This window comes from Olea europaea, chromosome 2 (genome assembly GCF_002742605.1).
Source record: "Olea europaea var. sylvestris chromosome 2, O_europaea_v1, whole genome shotgun sequence".
Classification (NCBI taxonomy): domain Eukaryota; kingdom Viridiplantae; phylum Streptophyta; class Magnoliopsida; order Lamiales; family Oleaceae; genus Olea; species Olea europaea.
In genome coordinates, this window is record NC_036238.1 from 21360207 (window position 1) to 21371234 (window position 11028).

The 11028-nt window shown below is 32.8% G+C and overlaps 1 protein-coding gene across 1 annotated transcript; it reads right to left on the reverse strand.

Moving 5' to 3' along the window:
• Positions 1-3683: 3683 nt before the first annotated feature.
• On the reverse strand, positions 3684-6428 carry LOC111366336 (zinc finger MYM-type protein 1-like). Its single transcript, XM_022987087.1, has 2 exons — positions 4964-6428; positions 3684-4826 (listed from the first exon to the last, which is right to left on the reverse strand). The coding sequence occupies exons 1-2, from the start codon at positions 6103-6105 to the stop codon at positions 4046-4048; spliced, it is 1923 nt and encodes a 640-aa protein (XP_022842855.1). The 5' UTR covers positions 6106-6428; the 3' UTR covers positions 3684-4045.
• Between the last annotated feature and the right edge of the window lie 4600 nt (positions 6429-11028).

The following is an 11028-nucleotide window of genomic DNA, read 5'->3' on the forward strand; positions in this document are numbered from 1 at the left end:
TTTTCTTTTCGTTCCAGCAATTTTGATTTGCCACGCACAATTGTCCAATTGTCCAACCTCCAACGATGATCCATACAGAGAATAAGATTACAGTTACCAGAATTTTCTCCTCTTATACTAGCAAAAATAATTATGAGAATGAAAACCATGTGGATGGAAAACCCTAACCTTGTATTTATATAAGCCCAAACGGGCCTGACCTGACCTGACCTGATCCGATCCAATATTTAATTAAACCATTTAATTAAATTCGGTCCGTGAATTAATTAATCAAATTAATTAATTTAGACTTATAAATAATCAACTCAATTAATTAATTTATCTAACGATTGTTAAATTAATTAATTGATAAATTGCAATTTTTAAATTCTCTTTTGCGTACGACCCATCAGGTTCCCGATCACTATGCCTAATGACATAAAATATTATTTTGATCTAATCAAAATTGATAGATTAAAACACCCTTTTAATTTATCGTCAATTCACACTCGTCATTCTAGATTGACATCTAACAATATGTCAGGGCAATACATGTGACGGGAAATGTCATGTGGTATGATAAAACTAAACTCGTTCGTTTACCATGAAACTATAATCCCTTCGTCAATATGATCCGATCAATTATGAGATATGGAAGTGTGTCAATCTCGATCATCGATCATATCTTTCACTCTACTATTAAGTCAATATAAGTCGAAAACTCTTTTTTCGACTTATGAGTACACCTTGGCCAAAGATTTCATCATCGACTTAATTGAATGAAACGCAGATCATAATCTCCTATTATCTAAGAGTGATGAATCCTTTATTGATCAATCACAACTTTCATACGATTCTTGACGTACCCGAACGATGTCGTATTAGCGGCCCTTTACAGAGCAACATCCAACGTCACCAAAGTATGACCGTCCTCATATAAGGTACCATGACGATCTCAAGTCAAAATGACAAATTCCACTACCGAACGTTAGAGATTAACCACTGACACTCAGATAGTTATCCATGTGGAATCTCTCGGCTGGTCTCCAATGTTTTGTTCTATAACAAAACATCCACGTGTTCATTTAAGTGTCACCACACTTTAACTTGTGAGATCAGCTACTTACTTCACTAGTAAGAAATGCCACACGTGATGATCTATCCGTAATAACGATATCCGTATCTCATTATTACTTACGACCACGGACGATTTAAGATTCAATCAGATGTAATTTGTATCTCACAATCACAACTTCTTGTGATTAAAAATTACGAAGATTTGAATCTACGGACTCTATTATTTATTTAATTGTCTATTAATTAAATAATAGATCTGTCATTAAATTACATTAATTATTTATCAAAAGTATTTATATCCAAAATTGATTGGACCTAGGACATAATACTTACACCTCGTTCATGTGAAGAAAGTGTAAAGCATTGTGGTGTTTTGGTGCACACATAACATAACCCACAAATTTTTACTTAAAATATTTTTAAGAGCTCAACTACTACAATTTAAGTTATTCAACAACTTAATTTTTAAAATCACGAGGGATTTGCAGGTCGTCGAAAATAACAAGAGGGATAAAAAAATAGAAAAAATCATACACATACACTATTCTAAATAAGAAATTGAACAATATAGGTTGCTTTCAATATTTCTATTTAACACGACTCCCATATTTTCGTCTATTGTCTTTTTTATACTCAAATACTTTTAACTACCATTTGATTTGAGCGTTGGGTGCCCTCGATCGTTATACCCCGTCGAAGTTATAATCACGAATTGTCTAACGTGGATGTTTAAGTATACAAATAATATAAACGTGGACAAAAGAGGAGTTAAAATCTATTTGCTATGTAATCCATCGAATTTCGAGGTCAGCATAAAGAGTTTTTTTTTTTTTTTGATACCCAGGTTTCCCAGCTTTGCCAGACTATATCCTGGACCCCCAGCCCCCGGCCCCTCAGTGACTGGTGAAGGTAAATCACGGTATATATCCAAATTGACCAGGGTTCGAACAGTCTTTATACTCCTGACCCCAAGGGACCCTCCTCCATGGTTATTACATCACCAAACTGCTCCAACCAAGATGGTTATTACAAACACTCAGCTGCTCCAACCAAGAATCAAACTCCCCAGGCTGGGGTTGTGAGCCCCGCACTGCCCTTCCTTTGCCAACTTGGATGTGCCCCGGGGGGCACATAAAGAGTTATTTTTATGGAATATTACCTTAATTACAAGCAATTCAGCCAGTCTGTTTGTGGGGCTTTTATCCCACAAAGGTACAAACTAATCCATTTTAATTTTGAAATTGAAACTCGGTAACAGAACATCAATCAAAGGTATCAATTCCAAGTAACATTACGACAATTGAAGAACTTCAAAAATTCAGAAGCAAGCATACAGGCCAGTCTATTTGAATGCATGTTGAGACCACAAAAATCTCATGTTTTGAGTTTCGAATGTGAAGTTCAATAACGGATCATGTTCTTAAATTGTTCAAAGTATCGGCATGAAGAAATTTTGACACCTTGAGACACATATTCATTGATGTAACACAATCAATTAAAAGAGAATGGTTTCTAGTTGTTGAAAAAGTATATAATAAACACTCGATAAACTTAATTTGTTATATATATATGGCCTCCAAAAACATTTTGATTTTTCTACCCACCCACCGTTACTCATGAATCACTTGCCGGATTAACACATGATAATGTCTTTTAAAGAAACGAAATGAAGTATCTCCATTTGCAAATAAGGATGATGTAGTGAAGTATCTACGAGGTTTGGTTAAAAACGTGTTGATACCCACCCTAATGATCGAGCTATAATCATCGGGATAGTGAACCCAATGTAACCTTGGTTATCATTTTGTGATGATTTGTTGATGTTGTCCTACATCGGTTGTGGATTGGGTTGATATTCAGTTTATAGGTGTGAACGAAAACCTCATCTTTTGAGCTAACTTTTGGGGTGAGAGAAGTCTAATGCCACCCAACAATGGTATCAAAGCCCGATTTATCAACAAGTCCCCGGCCCAACAATCACGGAGATACGGGTTTGTGTGAGGGAGAGACGAATTTGGTTTCCCGTGGGCCCCGTGTGTGAGGGAGGGACGGGTTTGATCTCTCGCAGGGCCTGATGTGTGGAAGGAGACGTGTTTGGTCTCCCGCAAAGCCCGATATGTGAGGAGAAGATTGTTGAGGTTGTCCCACATCGATTGTGGATGGTGTTGATATTCAGTTTATAAGTATGAGTGTCTTACCTCTTGAGACAGTTTTTGGAGTGAGAGAGACTCAGGGCCAGCCCTGAGAATTTAGAGGCCCTAGGCGTTTAATTAATATGAGGCCCCTCAGCACAAAAATTTATTTTACAAGTCTAACAATATGTAAATATTTAAATAATTAACACTTTTATATTAAAAAGAAAACTTTATACAATTCAAAAGATGGAATAGCAAAATAAAACTTCTTTCACAACCCGAAAGATTAAGATTTAACCTTCTCACATTTTGAGATGTAAAATTAGTAATCAAACTACTAACATCAAGTTTTTCCAACATATTTTTTTCAATAGAAATCATAGCTAATCCATTCAATCGCTCCTGTGACATGGATGATCGAAGATAAGATTTAATCAATTTCAATTTCGAAAAACTTCTTTCAGCAGAGGCAACTGTGACAAGAATGGTCAATAATATTCTATAAGCAATCCAGGCATTTGCAAAACAACAGTTCATTCTCTTAATGTAATCCAATACATCAATTGCTCCAAATATGTTTTCAGATATCGCTTCCCTTAAAATTTTCAACTCAGAAAATAATTCCGTTCCATCAATATCAGAATGCGTATTATGCTTTAAGTAATTTTCAAGTTTAATGCAAGAACACTTCAAAACATCATCATCAATAAATTTAAGTCTTTTCAAATCAAATAAAAATCCAAAAATATCATCATATTTCTGAAATTGCTCAAATCTATTCTCAAGTGATGATAGAGCTTGATCCACTATATATAAGAAATAATTGATCTTAAAAGATTTTTCAGCTGTTTGTGTTATCTGTTCAGAAGAAGTCTCTTCAAACTGTTTTTTCTATGTATAACCCGTTTTTCACGAAAGATCGGTTCAATTTCTAATTCACTTGCAATCTCTTTAGCATCTACCATGGCCGATTCAAAACCAGATTCTCTATAACTTTTGAAAAATGAAATGAGGCTTTTTAAATGGTCTATAGCAACATCAATATGCATGTCTTCCGCTTGCAAATGTTTGCTTACTCTGTTAACATTATTCAATACTTCATACCAAATAATCATCCCAAGTAAGAATTCAAAATTGTCAATTTCATATGTTGCCAAACACTCCGCCTCACTTTTTGTCTTAGGATCATCAATATTTGCTAATTGAAGTAACGCTTTTTTTATCTGCGGAGTTTGAAATCTTATCGCTCTAACACTTTCAATATGACTTTCCCACCGAGTTTGTGACAAGGGCTTAAGGGTAAGACCAGTTACATTCTCTTTGAAAATTTTCCACCGTTTAGTAGATGAAGAAAATAAAGTGTATATACGTTGCACCACCCCAAAGAAAGATTTAACTTTTGAACAACAAGTGGCCACATCACAAAGTGCAAGATTAAGACTATGACATCCACAAGGACTGTAGAATGCTCTAGGATTTAGTTGTAATAATCTACTTTGAACTCCTTTATGTTGTCCTTTCATGTTAGCACCATTATCATAGCCTTGACCCCTTACATCATCAATATCAAGTTCTAAATTATTCAAAGCATCCACCAGTTCATCAAAAAGTCCCTTACCTGATGTATCATTCACCAATAAAAATCCTAAAAAGAATTCTTCAACCTTCACTGGACTTGCCGAAATATCTACACACCTCAATATTATAGACATTTTTCTTCATGACTTGTATCTGGAGTGCAATCAAGAATAACAGAAAAGTATTTAGAATTTTTGAGTTTCTCAATGATTACCTTTTTTATCTCGCCCGCTAGCATAAGTATCAGCTCATTCTGAATTTTGTGTCCTAGATAATGATAATGAATCTCTTTATTTTTTATTCGACGAACATGCTCTTGCATTACAGGATCGAACTCAGCAATCATTTGAATCATGCTTAAGAAGATACCATTATTTTCTTGATATATCTTCTCATTATCCCCACGAAATGCTAAATTATTCTCAGCAAGAGTTTTCACCACAGATATTATTCTCAGTAATACTTGTCTCCAATGTTCTCTATCTCTATTGATTTGTTCTTGCACACTTTTATCAATTGTTTGACTCTTTTCGAATCTTAATTCCATTTCTATCCATTTACTCATGTTATTGATGTGGTCACAACTTACTTCATGCGTTTTAAGCTTTTCACCAATATTTTTCCAATCATTTACTCCGTCATGTGCCAATTGAGTTCTAATCCCATCATTCTTAAATAGCTTACAACAAAAGCAAAATACTTTATCCAAACTTTTTGAATATATCAACCATTTTCTATCATACGTCTCTCCATTAGGTAATCTTCGAACGTAATGAATGGATGAGAAGTGTCGATTTGCTCTATCTTTCGGAAAAATCATTTCATGTTCTCTTACAGGACCTTTCAATACAATTAAATCTCTTAAATTCGTATTCATATTTCCCCAATTTGCTGGATCAACAAGGTCGAGAGAAAATGGTTCATTATCTTTGTCAGTAGACACCTCTTCATTCATCACACAATGTCCTTCCTCAATTGTATTATTTTTGTTATGATTCTCGTTAAACACTTCTTCAGTAACTACATCTTCATTATGTGTTCGTTTACTACTGCCAAAAAACTTATCGAGTGCCCCATCTTGAGATTTAATCAATTTTTCAATCTTTTCCTTTCTTTTTCTTTTGGCAAATCCAGATTCAAATTTTCTTGTAGACATAATAATAAGCAAAGAGCGATAAAACCTGATTGATAAGTCCCCAAATTGAAAGGATTCTGAAATTGGTGGTAGTGGTGGTCGCGGTGGTGCTTGAAGTAGACAACGCGGCTGTTTCAAGTTGCGATTGAAAATGCAAAGTCTGAAAAAGTGGAGCAAAAATGGAGCAAAATAAGAATTCATTACTTGTATAGTTGTATTGAAATAATATCGAGAGAGGGCACTAAAATTCTACTGCCGAAAAATCAAAAATCAAAACTTATATTGAAATAACATCACCACTAATTACTAAAATCCTACTCCTACTGGCTACTGCCGAAAAAATGGAAGAAAAAGGCTAAATTTGATACAAAGCAAGAGCCTAAATGGAAGAAAAAGGCTAAATTTGATACAGAGCAAGAGCACTGCTTGTCTTAAAATTGTCACACAATTTGCTCTAGAGTGCCGGCAATGAAATTACGCAAAGCAAATCCACAAGGAGATGCCCTCTATGACGTCTTCTTCAAAAAAAAAAAACTAGTCTAAGATTAAAAAAAAAAATTAAAAAAAATTAAAAAAATCAGATATAGTAGCAAGAGTTATTTGGTCATTTCTAGCAGAATTTGAGGATGCAGCAGCCTGCGAATTACGAAATGATATTAAGAAATATTCAAGAAATTCGAAATATTTTCTTCTGCTGTACAGATTACTGACACTCAAAACCAATTTAAACCATGAAAATAATATTACAGGTCCTGCCATGGCTGTTTCTTTCTACATTCTAGCACTTAACAACCTAAACATGGGCTACAAATTCGTGTACTGGGGCAAATGTAAAACTGTACAAGATAAATTCTTGTTGGATTTTGTTTATTATCATAAATGGACATGATTTCCGATTACCAGAATGAAGGGAAAATTTTAATAAAGTATAATACAATTTTGATAAAAAAAAAATTGACGCCCAACCTGTGGATTTCACACCTGAGGATTTCGCCCAACCTGTGGATTAATTTTGCCTTCTAGATCGGAGTGCCGTTTGTGGAGAAGATGAAGAGAAGACACTAATGGAGAAAGTGAGAAACTGAATGCAGTCCGCCAGTCCGTTTGTTTTCCTCTTTTATGTGCAAACTTAAATTTTTTTTTTTTAATTAAGTGGACGATTTTGGGCTTTTTAGAGGCCCCTAAAATATGAGGCCCAAGGCAGTGGCCTCACTCGCCTTGGGCCAGGACCGGCCCTGGAGAGACTCAATACCACCCGACATCCATATCATCGAAATATAGGTTGTGTAATCACTTTAAAAGTCGACATCCACGACATTTAGTGTACCAAGGATATATGATAACTTTAACTCCATAATATCCGACAATTTTCTCTCCACTATCCTTGACCCCCTCTGTGATTTGTTTTTAACTCTAGGGAAACATGTTCCACATGCTAATAACAAACTTTGTCATGTCATCATTGATAGGACGTCTACAAATAGAAAGTAGAGAACAAAAAGTACATAGTTGATACAAGCCTTTCCATATTGAGTAATTCTTTTTACCAAAGAACACTTTAACCCTTTCTTCACCCCCTTCGTTGCAGGTCAACTGATCGAATCGTGACTGTATTAGACCTAGATAAAATTGACCAACATCAACTAGTGCCATCTGTAAGAAATCACTAAAACAAAAAGCAATGCTGAAAAATTGAAGCTTGAGGTCACGAATAAATATTGAACACTTGGATGATCATAATCATGTGAAGAATATTGAAAAAATTGGGTGATTTGTGTGTAGATTTATTATCAATTAACTTAATAAAATAACAAGTACAACTCAAGAATAATATAACATAAAATAAAGAAGAGATTTAGAAAGCAAGTTTTGGAAGTCACGTCGAAAACGCTGTCTTAAAGTCTTGTTGCCTCTCTTTTTGCGGATTCTTTACGTACTACACGACTTTAAGATAAAACGTATGTGGCTCACAGTCGCTTCCCCTTCTATGGCACGATCATAGAGAGATAAAGAACGAGTCTATCATCGAATTGTCAAAATAATATGAACATAATATAAAATTGTAGAGAGAATAATACTTCAAGTTGTTATTTCAAACTATAAAAAATGACTCTCTTTTATAGTCTAAAACTTAACCCCCACAACAATGAGAATTATTCCAATTAAAATATAACTTACATTAACAGACATCTAGCTTATGTCTGTTAATTTTAAAATATTTATATTTTTAGTGCTTGTTTGTGAGAACCAAGAAGATGATTTCATAAAAGGGAGAGGTGGATCCTCTGAAATAAGTGATAAAAAAAAGTGATAGTAATTTTATGTCCGACGTAATGTATGATTAAAATTAATTGTTGACTTTGCCATTAACTTTTAAGCAATTTTTTAAACTTCCACGTACAAGTACTTGATCTTATTATGTTTTAGACCATAGATCGATCATTGTCAATATGATCTCCAAATCTTCAAATTGTCATTTTAAAATAGAACCAAGAAGATGATTTCATAAAAGGGAGTGGTGGATCCTCTGAAATAAGTGATAAAAAAAAGTGATAGTAATTTTATGTCCGACGTAATATATGATTAAAATTAATTGTTGACTTTGACATTAACTTTTAAGCAACTTTTTAAACTTCCACATACAAGTACTTGATCTTATTATGTTTTAGACCATAGATCGATCATTGTCAATATGATCTCCAAATCTTCAAATTGTCATTTTAAAATAGAGGATGAAGTAATTGGGAGTGGAATGGAAGACTATTGACTAATGGTTGCTATAAGATGTACAATGCTACTAAAAATTGATAAATAAAAAAATTTGTAGGTCCCATGAAATTTATGGTGAAAAGAGGGTAAAATTTATAAATTTAATAAAATATATGATTAAAGATTGAATATATTTGATCATTTTTTCAGGAACAAAAGCATTCCCAAACGAACATTACGTTTTTTCTTTTCATATATTATCTAGTTCCAAATTGCTGTAAGAGTTTCAATTATTGTTTAGAAACCAATTTGGGTTGCTCTTATCATTTTATAAAAGTAGTGGTTGAAAAAATTATTCAAAAAGATTTCATATTAGAGTACTTTTGTCACACACAAAAATAAAAAAAGGGTGGTGGAGGATTTTACTAATCAAATTTGAGTTCCTAATGGAAACGTGTTACTTGCTCGTCCGGTGATATTTGGTGATCTACCACGTGCGCCAAGACGTTTCGGAATCTGTAGTTTTATTCTGACACGTAGCAAATACAAATATTTGGTCATCTCAAATATTAATTTTATAAATTTTTCAGGTTAAATAGATATTTAATATAATTTTTTTCAATAATCAAGATCAGGATTTAATGAAAATGAATAAATAGTTTTTTACTCATGTAAGGATTCGATTGGATGTAGCGTGTAAAATACTTAACCATATGATTAGAAACAAATAAAAAAAAAATTAGCACATGCAATTTGTCGAGATAAGTAGGCCAAGAGAACAAATTAAAGTACCCTTCACTGGTTGTCATTTGACATAAGAGTTACTATATTAGATTTGATAGAAAAATTGTTCAGCTTATCTTATGGGGATGTATGTGTTGAAGTACTAAGGATATGTTCGGTAGCATTGGCGGATCCACATTAAACCCTAGTGGGTCAAGTGACTCATCAGCTTTAGAAGATTTTTTTATTTTGAATAGACTCCAAAATCATGAAGAAAAAAGAGAATCATTCCATTACCAAACAACATTTGAATTGAAATTTTGTTATTGGTAAATCCGTGATTATTGATAAACGGATATTTTTTTTTCAGTTGAATTGATTGTTTTAATTGGTCGTTCATAACACGTATAGAAAAGTAAGTTAAATGTAAGTCTGCATTTAAAGTATTGAAAATGATATAATTATAGAACGTTCGAACACGTAGAAAACAATCGTAATAAAATATCAAATATATTCAATTTTTAGCAACTTTTCTTAAGCCCTAATTTGACTCCCATTATATTACATTTCATTTTTCTCTCATATATTTCAACCACATAATTTTTCATAAAATAATATTACACGTAAATCAATAATTTTTCTTTCTTTTTCAACCATCCATTTTATATAAAAATAATGATATTTCACTCATTTTCATTTCTAAATGCTAGATAGAAAAAAATTGGCAAAACGTAAGCTCTCATATGGGGCCAATTTTGGCCCCTTAGGTCCAATATTAATGTGCGCAAGTCCTCTCCGCACGCAAACTCAAGGTCCGAAATCTATTTCGATCCATGATTTGCACGTGCGTGCACGTGGAAAGAGTCTATATTCTACATATGATCACACCATTCCAAAGTACAATCTTATATAAGATAGTATTTGCTTTCTTTATTTTTCCATATGGAACAAACCTTAATTTATTTCCCTCCAACACAAACTCCTTTCAATTGGCACACTTTGAGCTCTAATTTTTCATTTATCCGAATATCATTTTTGGCAAGTAAATATATAATTTGGATGTTCTCACGGAGAAGAACACAGATCAATCTTGATCTTCCCAAATAAACAACCGGATCTCACTCAAAATTTATGTTAAAGTCAGCCATTCAACTCATTCTTTCCAACAGATACACCTTTGCTTTTCGATTTGGTATTTAAAGAAAATATATAGTAACTTTAAAAATATATTTTTTTTTCTCATGAAACGTGTTTTAATAATTTATTTTGCTGCACTTTTTTAAGGGGAAAACTCAGTTTCTTAAAAGTAAGGGTCCGTTTGCCACAGTTGTTTGTGAGTATAACTCTTGTCAATATTTCTTTAAAAAAAAAAAAAAAAAAAAAGCTAATATAAAAGGTTGTCGATTATTTTCTTGTCAATTCAAAAAGTGTTGTGAGCATTAAATTTACTCTTCGACAACATAATAATAAAAATATTTTTTTGACACATACATATATTATTCATTTATTTAAATAACTTCAATTATTTTTTATATACCTCTTATTTTCTCGATATTCTATAAAACCTTAAAATTAATAATTCAATTAAATTATCGTGGCATAATCCTTGTAGTATATATCATATTTTTGAAAATCTATTTGTCGAAAGTATAAAATTACATGTTATTTTGTTAAAATACGGAAGTCTTTTTT